Here is a 16930-nt window from a genome sequence, read left to right as displayed (position 1 = left end):
TATCCAAGAACGGAATTTCTTACTGCTATAATAGAGTCTATTTCTGGAATTAAAGTTGTTCGATGTCCATTTGGGTAAATATTTTTTAAAACTTTTATAAGGAAAAAATCTCAACATTAGTCCACAAATTTAAGCTAGTATTTTCATAACAGGATTTATGTGTTCAAAAAGAGAAAGGTGCATTAGCTCCTGTAAACAACTAGTAGTCGGACATCTCATCAAAAGCAGAATCATGTGTAAAACAAAATAACACAGCATCGATTACAGAATGTCATTACACTAATGACTGCCGGGAAGCAACAGAAAATGATAAAATCTACCTTAATGAAATGAAACTAAAAAAAAGAAACATTAAAAACAAGGTTTCGATACATGTTGCAGACATTTTATGTCTCGTCGATGATTGTCTGCTGTCAATTGATGAACTTGAAGTTACATAAGTGTTGCTTGAGCAGCAGAAGATGAAAGTACTTCAACTGCTTCGGTTCAATCAACTACAAGGTTCTTCATTTTGGATTCCAGTTCATCCGCATCACCTCCTTCAGATTCTTCGTCGATGTCTTCTCCATCGGGGTCATTTTCGTCTAATGGACCCAGCATGTCAGGAGAACTCTTGAATATTTCCGTCAACTCCTCAATGCCTTCTTCGGAAATGAAATTTCCATTAATATTCAGAAGTTTGAAATCAGCCTTTTGCACCACAGTCACCGCCAATTGATGAGCTCCATTTCTGGTTATTTGGTTGGCACTTATATCAACTTCCTTTAAAAGGCCATGACCTTCTATGGCTTTACTTATCAGATTGGCACCTTCATCCTTGAGTTCATTCTCGGAGAGGTTCAACTTAGACAGAAACTGCTTTGCTGAAATAAAGGCTGCAATTGCAGGAGCAGCATCAGCTGTAATGTCATTCCCACTCAACTCTAAAACTTCAAGTTGAGGTGCTGACTCCTTAAGAGCATCAACTATAGCAATTGCACCATCATCTGCCAAATTTAGATAGCTAAGGTATACCTCTCTTAGCTCTGTGTGCTTGGAAAGAGCTTTACTCAGAGAAACGCCACCTTCAGTGCCTAACATGTTGTCTCGTAGATCAAGCTTCTTCAGATGGGTACAATTCCCTAAAGCATCACACAAGGCAACTCCACCCTCAGAGCCTATCCTGGTGGAGGAACAACGAAAATCCTCCAATGAAGGAGAACGCTTCACAACCTCGGCTATAGCTTGTGCCCCTTCATCTCCAGTCATATTATTATGAAAATGGAGAACTTTGAGTTTCTCTGTGAAAGGAATCAACTCACAAACTGCTGTAGCAGCTTCCTTTGAGATACCATCATTCATCAGATAAAGCTCCTCCAAGCATTTCTGCGATTTCAAAAGTGCTCCAAATGCTCTAACGCCTTTTTCACCTAATGCATTGTCCGAGAGGTTTAAGGACTTCAAGACACTGCCTTCAAGGGCCGAAGAGAATATTTTCATAACATCAAGAGCTTCTGCTTCTGGTCTTCCAGCAATGAAATCTGATAGATCCACTTCCCTAAGCTGGTCCTTGAGGGAAGTGAGAATGGGCTCCGCAACTTGTGCTGCTCCTATCCCAAAGCTTCTGTTGCTAAAGCATATTTTGGTGAAAGAATTCCCTGGATCCTTTAATGGACTTAAAAGTTCCTGTGCCTCTTCTGCTTCGATGAATGCCCGTTTGCCTTTAGATATATCAAAAACAGATTCATGAGGCGTAGTGGTATGAGCAGATTCATCCTCCTTTCTACCAGGTCCTCTTTTAAGAACATCAAGGAGGAGCTTACTACATTCTTTGGCATAAAGCTGAACCGCAGAACCTCCATCACCATCTGGCTCTTTCTCATAGTGCAGGTTTGCTGTTGCAAAAGCAACATCCTCAATCCTCTTTGCATTCTCTTCAGCCTCTTCCCTGTCCAAAGTTCCATACTTCTGTGTGAAAAGAGATTTAGTAGTCAGATTGTTGGTCATCCTCTCCACAAGGGTCTGTCTGGTGTTCTGACTAGGAGGCCATAGTTTGATTGAAAATGACCTCTGCTGTGAATTAGGCTCCATGTCAATGATACCTACAAGAACAACTAGTGTAAGTAAGTATGTAATGGAACATTTGAGGTTACATAACAAGAACAAAAATTAGTTGAAGAGATACACCAGTTAGTCAATAGTTAATTTTGTCGTCATTATTGAAGGCCCCACTCCCCAACTGTTGAGGACAACTTAACATAGATTGAAGTTTTGAATGGATAAGAAAAATCTTTCGCTGAATATGAGCAGAAACATAAGAAATCCCTCCCGGAAATAATTGCTGTGACAAATACCATAAAAACGCAGCATTGATTGCAAAGACAAAGTAGGACACTTCTCCATTCCAATCATAAATTGTTAATGAAACTAATTAAACATTCAAAACACGACGAGAAAACGAAAATGGTTAGAGTTTATAGAGGAAACTTAGCAAAACGTGTCACGAGTGTGTGTTTCCTCGGAAGAGAAGAGAACACCCACAAAACCGTCGACAGCAATAAATAACAGACAACAGTTTGGTTTGGTTTGGTTCATTTCACCCACAAATCAAATCCATCCTAATAAAAATCTCAGCTTTAAGTTAGAATGCGACAGATCTGATACTATGCAAAGCTACAAACTTTAAACACAACTTTGAAAACCATTGGAGAAAGCGCGAGGAACTGGGAACAGTATAAACAAAGATAGATAGGGAGAGAGACAAATTTAAGAAACCGCAAAGTGCGAAACAAAAACCTTATAGATGAGAAAAGGGTACCTCTTTTTCCGTCGATCTAAGGATCAGTTACCCCTCTACTGCAGTTCACTCTGCAGTTTCGCACAATCCTTTAATTTGAATGGTAGAACCGTACAGTGACGAGAGAGAAGGAGGGTGAGGAGGGAAACGTTAATGATGCAAAAGAAAAGGATCAAAGAGAGTACTTTTGTTAGCACCAAAACAGAAGTTTTGTTTTAAAAAGTTGGATGCCATTGGTTGTCGTTATAATCCTCAACCCTAGATCAACGTGACAACAAAATTTGAATTTGTGGATACCCCTCTAATTTCGACCAACAACAGAACTTGTTTTCATTCAGCATTTTTTTTTCTCAGGAAGATATCATTAATTAGGGTGTGTTAAATAGTTAATTCAGATGTTTAAATTTTTAAAATTTGATTTAATTTTTGAATTTATAAAAGAGTTCAATAACTACTATCTGCTAAGTTTTATTAAACCGCTTTTTAATCAAATTGTAGTTTTAGTAATCAATTTGATATTAAATTATAGATCTTTTGCGATTAAATTATAATATTTAGATCAATTTATAGCTTTTACATACTGAATAATAAATCATTTTTTTTAATTTATTCAATAATTAGTTTAGTAATGTTTCACACATTTAAACAGTGGTTTACTTTTAAATTATCAATTTGGATTTAGATATGTACTCTTTGTAATTTAATAAATTGGTTACGAAACAACTTTTTTTTTACTGAGATTTATTATATATATATATATATATATATATATATATATATATATATATATATATATATATCATCCTATAATCTAATAAAAATTTAAGTATAATTTTGATTCTTTATTTTGTTTAATTTAATCTTTTTCTTTTTTGAGTGTTTGATAAAATCATAATTTCTCTCGTGTCATATGTCGACTTATAATGTTTTAATTTATTTTCATTATTTTAATTAAAAAAATATTGTTTATATGTCAAATCAACAGGTTAAATTAAAAAAAAAAACTAAACAATTAAGAAAAAATTCGAGCCAATACATACTCACCGTTCACCTTACATTAATAATTTAAATGACATTATCAAAAATAATCAAATCGATCAAAATCTACAATAGTTAATATACTATTCAACATCCCAAAATAATGATCAAATTGAATTAACTAAGAGAAATAAAAATGGTAGGTTGACATCTTAACTACTTTTTTATCATCTTAAAATTAACTTGTAATCTAAGGTAAATTAATTTGTAATCTATGAAGATGGTAAAAAAGTGGTCATCATTGGCAACCTATCATTTCTCGTTAAGAAAAGAGAAGAGGGAAGATTAAAATTGGTGAGAATGCAACAACACAAAACACAAAGACTGACGATACTTTCTTTTACCAACACCCTTTTTCTCTTACAAAGTATCATCTCTCTGCAACAAAAACACCCTTTCTCCAATTTATTCCACCAGTTGGTGTTCAAACAAGGAAAGAAGCGATGCGAGTGATGATGATCTTAGAATTCTGAGTTTGAGGATGGTAAATCTGAAAACAATGTTCCTCTCCCACCACTTCAACCAGTTCCACATCACCCTCCCACCCACTTTCCTTAACAGCATCATGGTACCAAATCCCTCTGTCCCTAAGATCATCCTTCCCCGCCACAAAAATCAACATCTTGGAACACCCTAGTGAGGCCAAGCTAGGAGCCCCACAACCCAAAGGATTGATCAAAGGGTTATCAATGCCATGTGGCGCATCAGGGTACACAAACCTCCATACCTGCATGGCCGAACTCTCCTCAAACCCATCCACCGGTTCGGACAAAATGGGCTCGGAGCTCCAAAACAACGGAAAAGCAAGAACCACACCCGCTATTTTCACACCCCCTACCAAACCCCCGCTCTCAACACCCACACGAAGAACTGCGTTGTGTGCAATATTGGCACCTGCAGTGTCACCACCTATGTAAAACCTGTTAAAATCACCGTGGTTTATCAACCAGGGTTCAGGTTCACCGTTGGTGATGTTGGAATGAGAGGTTACCCATTTGAGAGCTTCCCAGCTATCTTCATACGCCGCAGGAAGAGGGTTCTCTGGGGCCAGCCTGTACTCCACGGAAACCACCACAACTTTGGCTTCGGAAGCTAAGATGTTGATGTAGCGGTGGTGGAGGAAGGAGAATGCGGATTCAAGACAGAACGCGCCGCCGTGGAAGTACAGGAGGATTGGGATCTTTTGGGCGATGTGGGAGTTGAGTTTGGGGAGATACAGGCGCGCCGAGATGGAGGGGTTTTCGGAGATTACTATGTCTTTGGATGCAACCGATGTTTGGAGGTCTTGGAGGGAGGGTGGGACCTGCGGAGAGCCTAGGAGGCGTTCCACGGTTCCGTCGTTGTAGACGCGGATGAGAGGTGGGAGCTCTCTCACTATCTCTTTGGGTGTTGCAGAAGCCATAAGGAAGATGATAGAAAGAAAGACAGAGAAATGGTGCAATAACAACACACACTATCTTTATTTGAGAGTTTAATAATGAATGTGCATGAAAGAGTGGGACTCAAGATGCTTCACCTTACTCGTGCATTCTTACGTATAGAAATATAGAAGATGTTGGTAACACCTTAATGTTAATATTATTAATTTAAATAATGAAATAACTCCTAAAAATCATGTTGGCTATTAAAACTAGTGGAAAGTGTTTTAGATAACAATTCATAAAGAATAATTCTGAAGTACTAAAGCACAAGGATTCTCGGTAGTTTATCGCAAAGCTTTTTTGTTCGATGTCAAAGTAGGTCAATAGGTGATTTATTGTATTTAGCTGAGTTGGCAAAAGCATCAAAATAATGCAATTTTTTTTTTTAAATTATCCAAATGGTAAAATTTAAATATATATATATATAATATGAATAAGTTACGTAAACTTGACACAATTTGAAGCGAGTGTTATTTGAACTTTTGATCAAAAATAAATTGTGTTATTTTGATACTACTTTACTACATTGTAAATTTTTTAAAATTTTAATTTAAGTTATGTTAACTTAATACAACTTCGATGTGATATAAATTGAAATTATACCAGTTTGGTACGATTTTATGTTATATTTTACAAAAAAACTTAAAAAAAAGTTGTACATGCTTAACATGACTTCGTTTTAGTGAGTCAAATAAATATTTGACATAACTTCATTTTAATGAGTCAAAATCGTATTAAACTGTTACAATTTCTTTGCAATAAAATCATACCAAACTAACTTGATTTGCTAATTTTTATAATTTTTCTAAAACCTGAACTATTTTTGCATTTTTTGGATATTTGCAATTGCGTTCTCACTAAATTTTGTGATTTTTAATTGGATCTCTTTTGTTTAATTTATTTTATTAATTTAAATATTATAATTTTATAACTATAGAACTATACAATAATAAAACTATAAAATTGTAAATTATATAGTAATATATTCCAACATCTAAATAAAGTAACAACTTATTTCAAGTTATATTAGAGTGGATTCCTCTATTATGTTCCCTAGAAAAAAAAAATAAAGGAAGAGAAGAAACTTTTAAGTGAGGTGAGTAGGGGTTTAACAACAATCCTTTTGTTATTATGGTGTTAGGAATCTTAACTTTTATGTTTTGATAGGGGAGAAGATTACAAAATGTAATAGACATAATTATTCTTTTATAAAAGATTTTTCTTGCTGATAAAAAGAAGACAAAGTTGAGAATAATGGAGAAACAAAGTTACAACACTCATGTAGAAGAACCTGCTCTTCCTATCTGACATCAGTAATATCATAAGCCATACAAACAAACAAAAGGATTCTTATACCATTGAAATCTCCGCACTAAAACACAACAAATGAGACAAATACGTTTCAGCTACTCGTGCAGAAACAAACGCAAGAACTTGATCAGCTTCATTGCTTTCTCAGAATCGGGATGGAAGATATGATAAACATGATCCTCACCTTGCTCTTCAAACAGTTCCAGTTCCCCTTGCCACCCACTCCTTTTCACACCCTCGAAGTACCAAACTGATGGGGAAAACAATAACAAACAATATACCAGAGAATGCAGCGGATATAATTTCCCCTAACTTGCAAGAATCTATGAGGAGCAATAATCAAAGAGCAGCAATAATAAACCACCAAAAGCACAAATAAAGGCACCAAGATTTTTAACGTGGAAAACCCCTCAAATCAAGGGTAAAAACCACGAGTCGTCCAGACCAAAGAAATAGCTTCACTATGATCAACAAGAGTACAAAAGAGTCTTAATCAATAGCACAAATTAGTGCCAACACCCAACCAAATAACAAAGCAACAAAGCTTTCAAATAGAGAAGAACAAGAGAGGAAAACCTCTACAAATCACTGCTGCAGTGCGAAATTAATATCTCCCAACTCAGACCTCGTATCAAAGATCCGACCGGTCAGAATGAAGAGCAATGAGTTCCGAACCTGCTGTAAAAATTTCAGCCCGATCCAACGGTGAACGAATCCGCAGCGCCGAATTTACTGCGACAGCTCTATGAAAAACGTGAACAGAATTTTCCCTCTACCTCTCCCTCTATGTGTTAGGGCTTTCAGTGTATTCTGACTCTATTGTTCTGCCTCTCTCTTTATTTTATAGCCTCCTCTCCACTAGGTTTAAGTGAGACATGGGCTTCTCAAATTTTGGGCCTTTTCTCCACATAGGAAGGGAGCCCAATACCCAACAAATCTCCCCCTCACAACTATGTGGAGATAACCGCCAAACCGGCGATCTCACAACAAACTTCAAACTTTCCTCTTGGCAATGCTTTAGTCATCATATCAGCACCATTATCATCTGTATGAACCTTTTTCAACTCCAACAACTTAGCATCCAAAGCATCACGTATCCAATGATACCTCACATCAATATGTTTGGATCTAGAATGAAAAATTGGATTCTTACCAAGATGGATAGCACTTTGGCTATCAACAAACAATGAATAGTTATCTTGCCTAAAACCAAGCTCCTGCAAGAATTTCTTCAACCATAACACCTCCTTGCATGCTTCAGTAATAGCAATGAACTCTGCTTCTGTAGTAGACAACGCTACACACCTTTGTAGTCTTGATTGCCAAGCCACAGCTCCCCCTGCAAACTTTATCAAATAGCCCGAAGTGGACTTTCTGGAATCAATATCCCCAGCCAAATCTGAGTCTGAGTAACCCATCAAAGTAGGTTTATCACCTCCAAAACAAAGCTTCATATCAACTGTACCATGAAGATACCTCAAAATCCATTTCACAGCATTCCAATGCTCTCTACCTGGGTTTGACAAAAATCGACTAACTGTACCAACAGCATGTGCAATATCTGGTCTTGTACACACCATCGCATACATCAAACTGCCCACCGCAGATGCATAAGGAACTCTACTCATATTGGTCTTCTCAACTTCATTTGAAGGACTCTGTTTAACACTCAGTTTAAAATGAGTAGCAAGAGGAGTACTCACAGCTTTAGCATTTTCCATCTGGAATCTCTGCAACACCTTCCTAATGTATTGCTCTTGTGATAGATAAATCTTCTTTTCTCTCCTATCACGTGAGATATGTATGCCAAGAATCCTTTTAGCAGCTCCCAAGTCTTTCATGGCAAAAGACTCGCCAAGTGTCTTCTTTAACCTGTCAATTTTGGAAATATCTTTTCCAACAATAAGCATGTCATCAACATATAATAACAGGATAATAAAGTCATCATTAGAAAAACTTTTAACAAAGACACAATGATCAGAAGTAGTCTTCATGTAACCCTGCTCACACATAAAAGACTCAAACTTCTTATACCACTGCCTTGGAGCCTGCTTCAAACCGTATAGACTCTTCCTTAGTCTACACACATATTCTTCCTTGCCTTTAACAAGAAAACCATCAGGTTGCTTCATGTATATCTCTTCCTCCAAATTACCATGAAGGAAAGCTGTCTTCACATCCATCTGCTCAACCTCCAAATCAAGAGTAGCAGCTAAACTTAGCACAGTTCTGATGGATGACATTTTCACCACAGGTGAGAAAATCTCATTGAAATCAACACCCTTTTTCTGTCTGAAACCTTTCACCACTAATCTGGCCTTGTACCTTGGAAGTGTAGAATTTGAATCTTGTTTCACCCTGAAAATCCACCTAGTTTCCAATGCCCTTTTGCCCTTAGGCAATTTCACCAAGTCGTAAGTGTGATTATCATGCAAAGATTTCATCTCATCTTGCATTGCATCCAGCCACTGTTTCTTCTCTTCACTATCCAAAGCCTCTTCAAAACACTCAGGTTCTCCACCGTCAGTCAAGGTTATGTACTCATCACAGGAATACCTTGTAGAAGGTTGTTTTTGTCTATTAGACCTCCTGAGTTGGACTTGAGGTGATTCAGGTATATCACCAAGATCGTCATCATCATCATGTTCCTCTTGAGCATCATCAATTGGAACCTCTACTCCACTTCCAAACTGTTGATCATCAACATCACCATGTTGCTCATTGTCTTGAGCTTCCGTTTCAACATTCTCCAAATTGTGAGTGGGCAACCTCATCGGATTACCATCAGTGAGATTACTGTCTTTCTCGGGTGTGGTCTTCTTCACCTTATCAATGTCTTCAATGGTCTGATCTTCCATGAATTGTACATCACGGCTTCTAACAAGCTTCTTCTCAACAGGATCATAAAACCTGTAGCCAAATTCATCCTCACCATAGCCAATAAAGATACATTGCCTTGTCTTTTTATCTAACTTGGATCTTTCATCCTTAGGAACATGAACAAATGCCCTGCAACCAAAGACACGCAAATGATCATATCTAACATTCTTACCAAACCAAATTTTGTCTGGCACCTCAATATTCAAAGCAACTGCGGGACTGAGATTAATAACATGCACAGCTGCAAGCAATGCCTCTCCCCAAAAGTGCTTAGGCAACTTTGCTTCTGAAAGCATACATGTAACCCTTTCAACCAAGGTCCTGTTCATCCTCTCCGCTAGACCATTCAACTGAGGAGTTTTAGGAGGAGTCTTCTCGTGTCTAATACCATGCTGCCTGCAATAAACATCAAAAGGTCCACGGTACTCACCACCATTATCACTACGGATGCATTTCAGCTTCTTGCCTGATTGCCTCTCAACCATAGCATGAAATTCCTTGAACTTTTCAAGTACTTGACCTTTCCGCTGAAGAGCATAGACCCATAGCTTCCTGGAACAATCATCAATAAAAGTAACAAAGTAAACTGCACCACTAAATGACTTTACCTTTAATGGGCCACAAACGTCAGAATGCACCAATTCAAGTAATTCTGACTTCCTTGAGGGTGGATGCTTCTTAAAAGATACTCTGGTTTGTTTACCAGCCATGCAATGAGAACATTTCTCCAATTCTGCATTTCTCAATCCCATAAGCACATCCTTTTTAGCTAAGCAGTTAAGCCCTTTCTCACTTATATGACCAAGCCTCCGGTGCCACAAAGATGCCTCCATATACATAGCATTCACACTGTCTTTAGCAACCAAAGCTTTAGTCCAATACAATTTAGATTGTTTCTCCCCTCTGGCCATAACCAAGTTACCTTTAGTGAGCTTCCATTTACTAGAACCAAAGTGATTGTCATAACCACAATCATCAAGCAACTGCACAGAGATTAAATTAAAACGGACATCCGGAGCATGTTTGACTCCTTTAAGCAACAACTGCACTCCCATGTTGGTTTGCAGGCAAACATCACCAACACCAATCACTTTAGACTCACCATCATTACCCATCTTCAACACTCCAAAATCACCAGAAGTGTAAGATGTGAAGAACTCCTTCCTAGGTGTAACATGCAGTGTAGCACCACTATCAATAATCCACATGCTCTCATCAGATACAAGATTAACGGACTCAAAGTCACGAAGAAGAACAAGATCACCATCTGTAGCAGTAGTGACACGATCATCATCATCATGATCATTCTCTCTCTGTTTGCCCTTCTTGTCTTTGTTCTCCTTTTTCCACTTAAAACAGTATTTCTGAATGTGTCCAGTTTTATGACAAAAATGGCACTCTAAATTCTTGTATCTTGACTTGGACTTGCTCCTACTCTTCTCTCTACCACCTTTATGTTCCTTTTTCTGACTTCTCCCCCTAGCTTCTGTAACAAGCATCTCAGACTGAGATGAAGAACCATGTGCCTTCCTTCTCATCTCTTCATTAAGAGCACCGCTCTTTGCCATCTGAAAAGAAACAACACCATTCGAGGCAGAGTTCGTAATTGAAACCCGAAATACCTCCCAAGACTCTGGTAGAGTATTAAGCAACCATAATCCCATAACTTCGTCATCAAACTTTATGCCCATTCCTGACAATTGATCTAGGAGCCCTTGAAACTCATTTAAGTGATCAGAAATAGAAGAATTCTCCCTGTACCTCAAATTCATCAAGCAATTTAACAAATACAATTTATTATTGCCCGACTTAGAAGCATACAAAGACTCAATCTTCTCCCACAAAGCTCTGGCATGTGTCTCATTAGCAATATGATTATAAACATTATCTTCAACATATTGCCGAATAAAACCACATACCTGTTGGTGCTCAAAGTCCCATTCTTCTTCAGACATAGAATCTGGCTTCTGTGTAGCAAAGACCGGAAGATGCAATTTCTTGACAAATAATAAATCTTTCATCTTGCCCTTCCACAAATGATAATTTGTACCATTCAAAGCAACCATCTTTGCATTTGCCTCCATCATTCAAGCAAGTAAATATAGCCCAACCAAGAGCTCTGATGCCACTCTGATGGGGAAAACAATAACAAACAATATACCAGAGAATGCAGCGGATATAATTTCCCCTAACTTGCAAGAATCTATGAGGAGCAATAATCAAAGAGCAGCAATAATAAACCACCAAAAGCACAAATAAAGGCACCAAGATTTTTAACGTGGAAAACCCCTCAAATCAAGGGTAAAAACCACGAGTCGTCCAGACCAAAGAAATAGCTTCACTATGATCAACAAGAGTACAAAAGAGTCTTAATCAATAGCACAAATTAGTGCCAACACCCAACCAAATAACAAAGCAACAAAGCTTTCAAATAGAGAAGAACAAGAGAGGAAAACCTCTACAAATCACTGCTGCAGTGCGAAATTAATATCTCCCAACTCAGACCTCGTATCAAAGATCCGACCGGTCAGAATGAAGAGCAATGAGTTCCGAACCTGCTGTAAAAATTTCAGCCCGATCCAACGGTGAACGAATCCGCAGCGCCGAATTTACTGCGACAGCTCTATGAAAAACGTGAACAGAATTTTCCCTCTACCTCTCCCTCTATGTGTTAGGGCTTTCAGTGTATTCTGACTCTATTGTTCTGCCTCTCTCTTTATTTTATAGCCTCCTCTCCACTAGGTTTAAGTGAGACATGGGCTTCTCAAATTTTGGGCCTTTTCTCCACATAGGAAGGGAGCCCAATACCCAACAAATCTTTGTCAGGTTTTACAGAGGGGGTTTCACCGGGGAGAACAACACCAATGAGATTTGAGCCTAACCACATAAGACACTGACACCACTCTCAACCCAAAACCTTAAGGCAATGGGTTTATGGGCCTTGATCCTTATATGGTGCTCTACTTTCTCAATACTGGTCAATGTGGGACTTAGACTCACACTTGGATTCCTAACATTCTCCCCCTCAAGGGTGAGTCCCTTCAACCACATTGGTACACTCCCCCTACCCCTTCTCGTACCGCCGTTCATCTTAACGGGACACGCTTACCTGGAACTCTTTGCCAGGAAGACTTTCGATACAGGGACCTTACTGCACTCGTCTGAACCGATTTTAACCATCGGCTCTGATACCACTTTGTCAGGTTTTACAGAGGGGGTTTCACCGGGGAGAACAACACCAATGAGATTTGAGCCTAACCACATAAGACACTGACACCACTCTCAACCCAAAACCTTAAGGCAATGGGTTTATGGGCCTTGATCCTTATATGGTGCTCTACTTTCTCAATACTGGTCAATGTGGGACTTAGACTCACACTTGGATTCCTAACACAAACCCCTCTATCCCTAAGCTTATCCTCGCTAGCCACACACACAACAATCTTGGAACATCCAAGTCCCTCCAAGCTTGGTGCCCCAGGAGCCAAGGGGTTGACCATGGGGTTATCAATGCCACCCGGCGCAGAAGGGTAAACAAAGTCCCAAACTAAATAGGGTAAACTCTGTTCGCGCCCTGTAACAGCTTCCGATCCAATTGGGTTCGAACTGCAGAAGTAAGGATGGGAGAAAATAGCTCCTAATATTTTAACATCACAAGGTGAGGGTTCAGCCCCAGCACGCATGGCAACGTTGTGAACTATGTTCCCACCTGCACTGTCACCCCCAATGAAAATTCTTTGGAAATTACCGTGGAAAATCAGCCAAGGATCTTCATTGGCAGCGGCGTTGTTTTGAGTGGAATGGGACGCGACCCATTTGAGAGCGTCCCAGCAATCGTGGTAACACGCCGGGAGAGGGTGCTCCGGGGCGAGCCTGTACTCCACGGAAACCACTATGACGTTTGTTTGGGAAACGAAGATGTTGAAGTAGCGGTGGTAGAGTTGGGAGAAAGCGGATTCGAAGAAGAATCCACCACCGTGAAAGTAGACCAAGATGGGGAACTTCTGAGGATGGTCTTGGAGAGTGGTTGGGGGTAGTTTGGGAAGGTAAATTCGAGCTGAAACAGGAGGAGTTTGAGAGATGATGATGTCTTTGGATGAGACCCCAGTTAGAGGGTCGTGAATTGAAGGTGGGACAAAGGGTGTTTCTCTTGGCCTTTCCACGGTGCCGTCACTGAAGACTCTGATGTAGGTAGGTAGCTCTGCGACGATCTCTTTTGGGTTTGTGGAAGCCATGTGGACAGAGTAATTAGAAACAGAGGAGTTGGGTTTTTTTCTTGAGACAGAATACTGGTGGAGTTTTTATGAGTGATTAGCCCCATAACCAAGTTTTGATAAATATTAGGATGTCACGGACTGGGGACATGTACATGGGGTCCCACAACCATTGGGTCTGCGCATGGGGTGGAAGTGTTCAATTGGAAAGAGAAGAAAAGACCAGAATGACAATATAATTAGTTATAATTAGCGCACACAGTCGCTGTTGCCAGCGCAGCGTTAAACTCTGTATATGCGCATTTTTTTAAATATATATAATATTATGTATTATTATATTTATAGACAATAATAATATAATATTATTAAATTAATATATAAAATAAAATTATATTTATTTAAAATAAAATGAAATATATAAAAATAAATAAGATAATAATTATTGATAAAATAAAAATAAAGATAAAGAATTTTATAAAATATTTTATAAAAATAACAATTAATTTTCAAATATTTAATAACCAATTATATTTTAAGGAGTAAAATTAGTATTTTGAAATATAAACATAAAAAGTAACTTTCTGTATATTATTATAAATATTTGATCGATGGGGAATATTATTTATTTTTTTAATATGTTTTTTTAGTCCGTAATAATTGTAATAATTTTTTATAATTTTGGTTTAATTTTTTTTAATAAGAAATGTTTGAATTAGTTATTTTAATTAAATTTATTTAATATTTCAAATGATGTTTATTTAACGAAAACGTATAGATTTATTTTTTTTGATTAAATTTATTTAATATTGTAAACGTGAGTGTTTTTCATTTAATATTAAAGTGAATATTATTCAAAAATTTTAAACAATATGATAAAATATATTTAAAATGTTAAACAAATTTAATAATATTTAATTAAAATAATTAATTTCATTTATTTTTATAATTTGAAAATTAAATTTGACAAAAGTTTTAAAGATGAATTAATTTTAATTTTTAATAAAATATTAAATAATAAAAAACATATTCATTATTTTTAATTTATGTGAAGATAGTTTATTTTATCTCAAACCTTATATTTTCTTAATAGATTTCCAGAGTAATTTTTTTTATCTTTAGTAGATTCAAACACACTGTAAAGGTAAAACATAATCGGCTAATGCTGTAACATTCCAATCACATCTATGTTTATTGCTAATACATGCTTTCTTACGGCAATAATGCGATAAGGTGCATGAAAGATAAAAATATAAAATATAAAGAATTTGTTAGGTTCCTGTCAAGGAACAGAGATATAAAGAAAAAGTTATATAAAAAGTTATCACGAATGAGGTGAAATAATTCACTGAAAAATATAATAAATAAGTTAGATATGAATGGACGTGACCGATCAACCATTAATACTGATGCCTTCTTTTTCAATTCGTATTTTCATTAAGACACGTTGTAATATATTTAGATATAATACTATTAGAACTTGATTTTATTTTAAAATGTTTTTTTACATGTAATTGTTTACTAGAATGCCTTTAAATTCAACAGTAATTATTCATAATTTTAATTCTTTGTATTACTGAATTATTCATATAATTTCTCTATTTACATTCTGACGTAGACAATTTTTATATATAGAAATCTTTTTTAGGTAAAATTGCTTCGTTTGAACTTTTATACTTAATTATAAGTTGGATCGAAAGGAATACAGAACTGAATTTCGGCAACTACAAACGAAAGCTCTCTACCATGAAAATATCTTCATTATCTTGAGGAACTCGTTTTATGGAAGACTAAGTGTTTCACAAAAAGACAAAATGAATATGAATAAGTAATGATGTCTTTTAAAGGTTCAGTAAGTCTCGAAACATATTCTCAGCCAAGAAAGATTCACACAATAACCATACAAGAAAGAGGAAAATATCTACCTAAATAGTCGATTAGAAGAATTAAAATAGAAAAATAATACGAAGAGATCAAAAATGGAGGCCAAAGGAAGAATTAGGGTGCGTTTTGAAATTGGAGAAAGAGAATAATGCAAAACAAATTTTATTCAACAGCATGATAAAATAGTTTTATTACAGACAGAAAACGGAGAAAATTAAGAGTGGCGAGGAATTCAGCACCTAATTATTGACTAGAAAAGACGCGATGAGGTTGATGAATTTGTGAGCGTTAGGAGAGTCTTGATCGAGGGCTGGTTGGAGGAGATGGTAAACGTGATCCTCATCTTCCTGACGAAAGAGTTGAATTTGACCTTGCCACCCACTCTTCTTCACAGCCTCATAGTACCAAACTCCTCTGTCGTACAAACCGTCCTTTTCAGCAACACAGACGAAGATTCTAGAACAGGCAAGTTGAGCCAGAGTGGGAGCATCAGGAGCCAAAGGGTTAATGAAGGGATTATCGATCCCACCTGGTGCAGATGGGTACGCCAACTTCCAAACCAGATTGTAGAAGTTCTGCTCAATTCCGGTAACAGGCTCGGACCCAACAGGCTGTGAGCCATAAAAGTACGGATGGGCCAGAACAGCGCCCAGTATTTTAACGTCTCCGGGCAAGGGCTGAGGCCCAAGACGAAAGGCAAGAATGTTGTGAACGATATTGGCACCTGCACTGTCTCCTCCTATGAATAGTCTGTTGAAATCACCGTGGTGAATGAGCCATGGCTCGGTGTTGTGTGTGGGGTATTTGGTAGAGTCAGAATGTGATGCAACCCATTTCAGAGCCTCCCAACAATCATCATAACCTGCAGGGAGAGGGTGCTCTGGGGCCAGTCTGTACTCCACGGAAACTACCATAACTTTTGCTGAAGAAACCAGCTTCAGCAAATGGACGTCGTAGAGTTTGGAGAAGGCGGATTCGAAGAAGAACCCACCGCCGTGAAAGTAGACGTAGATGGGAAGCTTCTCGGTCTGGGAATCGGAGATGTTTGGGAGGTAAATTCGTGCCGAAATTGGTTTCGGAGGGTTGTCTGAGATTGCAATGTCTTTGGACGACACTCCTGTGTTAGAGTCGTGGAGCGTCGGTGGCACAATCGGAAAATCGCGCGGACGTTCGACAGTGCCATCACTGAAGACGCGAACCCACTCGGGTATCTCTGTAACGATTTCTTTGGCATTGGCATTGGTGGTGGTGGAAGCCATTTTTAACTGAAGTTGCCGAGTTGTAAGCATGAATGATTGGCTTGGAACCCTTGGCCTTCATTTATAGCTGCCTTCCAACATGAAATCGTATACAACACGAAAACGACTTTGACTAAAGTTAAAACAATTTAGGCGTACTAATGGTTGGAT

At 37.7% G+C, this 16930-nt stretch overlaps 3 protein-coding genes across 3 annotated transcripts; all 3 read right to left on the bottom strand.

Annotated features, from left to right (window-relative positions):
* Positions 1–182: 182 nt before the first annotated feature.
* LOC114192098 (RAN GTPase-activating protein 2) lies at positions 183–3075 on the bottom strand. Its single transcript, XM_028081678.1, has 2 exons — positions 2798–3075; positions 183–2081 (listed from the first exon to the last, which is right to left on the bottom strand). The coding sequence occupies exon 2, from the start codon at positions 2068–2070 to the stop codon at positions 487–489; it is 1584 nt and encodes a 527-aa protein (XP_027937479.1). The 5' UTR covers positions 2071–2081; positions 2798–3075; the 3' UTR covers positions 183–486.
* Positions 3076–4035: 960 nt separating this feature from the next.
* On the bottom strand, positions 4036–5426 carry LOC114190838 (2-hydroxyisoflavanone dehydratase-like). The gene has a single exon (XM_028079885.1). The coding sequence runs from the start codon at positions 5214–5216 to the stop codon at positions 4239–4241; it is 978 nt and encodes a 325-aa protein (XP_027935686.1). The 5' UTR covers positions 5217–5426; the 3' UTR covers positions 4036–4238.
* A 1031-nt stretch (positions 5427–6457) lies between these two features.
* LOC114192512 lies at positions 6458–16930 on the bottom strand. The gene is made up of 3 exons (XM_028082258.1): positions 15773–16930; positions 12824–13715; positions 6458–6796 (listed from the first exon to the last, which is right to left on the bottom strand). The coding sequence occupies exons 1-3, from the start codon at positions 16808–16810 to the stop codon at positions 6642–6644; spliced, it is 2085 nt and encodes a 694-aa protein (XP_027938059.1). The 5' UTR covers positions 16811–16930; the 3' UTR covers positions 6458–6641.

Source organism: Vigna unguiculata, chromosome 7 (genome assembly GCF_004118075.2).
Source record: "Vigna unguiculata cultivar IT97K-499-35 chromosome 7, ASM411807v1, whole genome shotgun sequence".
Taxonomy (NCBI): domain Eukaryota; kingdom Viridiplantae; phylum Streptophyta; class Magnoliopsida; order Fabales; family Fabaceae; genus Vigna; species Vigna unguiculata.
The sequence above is the reverse complement of the archived record's forward strand: the minus strand, read 5'-3'. Positions and strand labels throughout refer to the sequence as shown.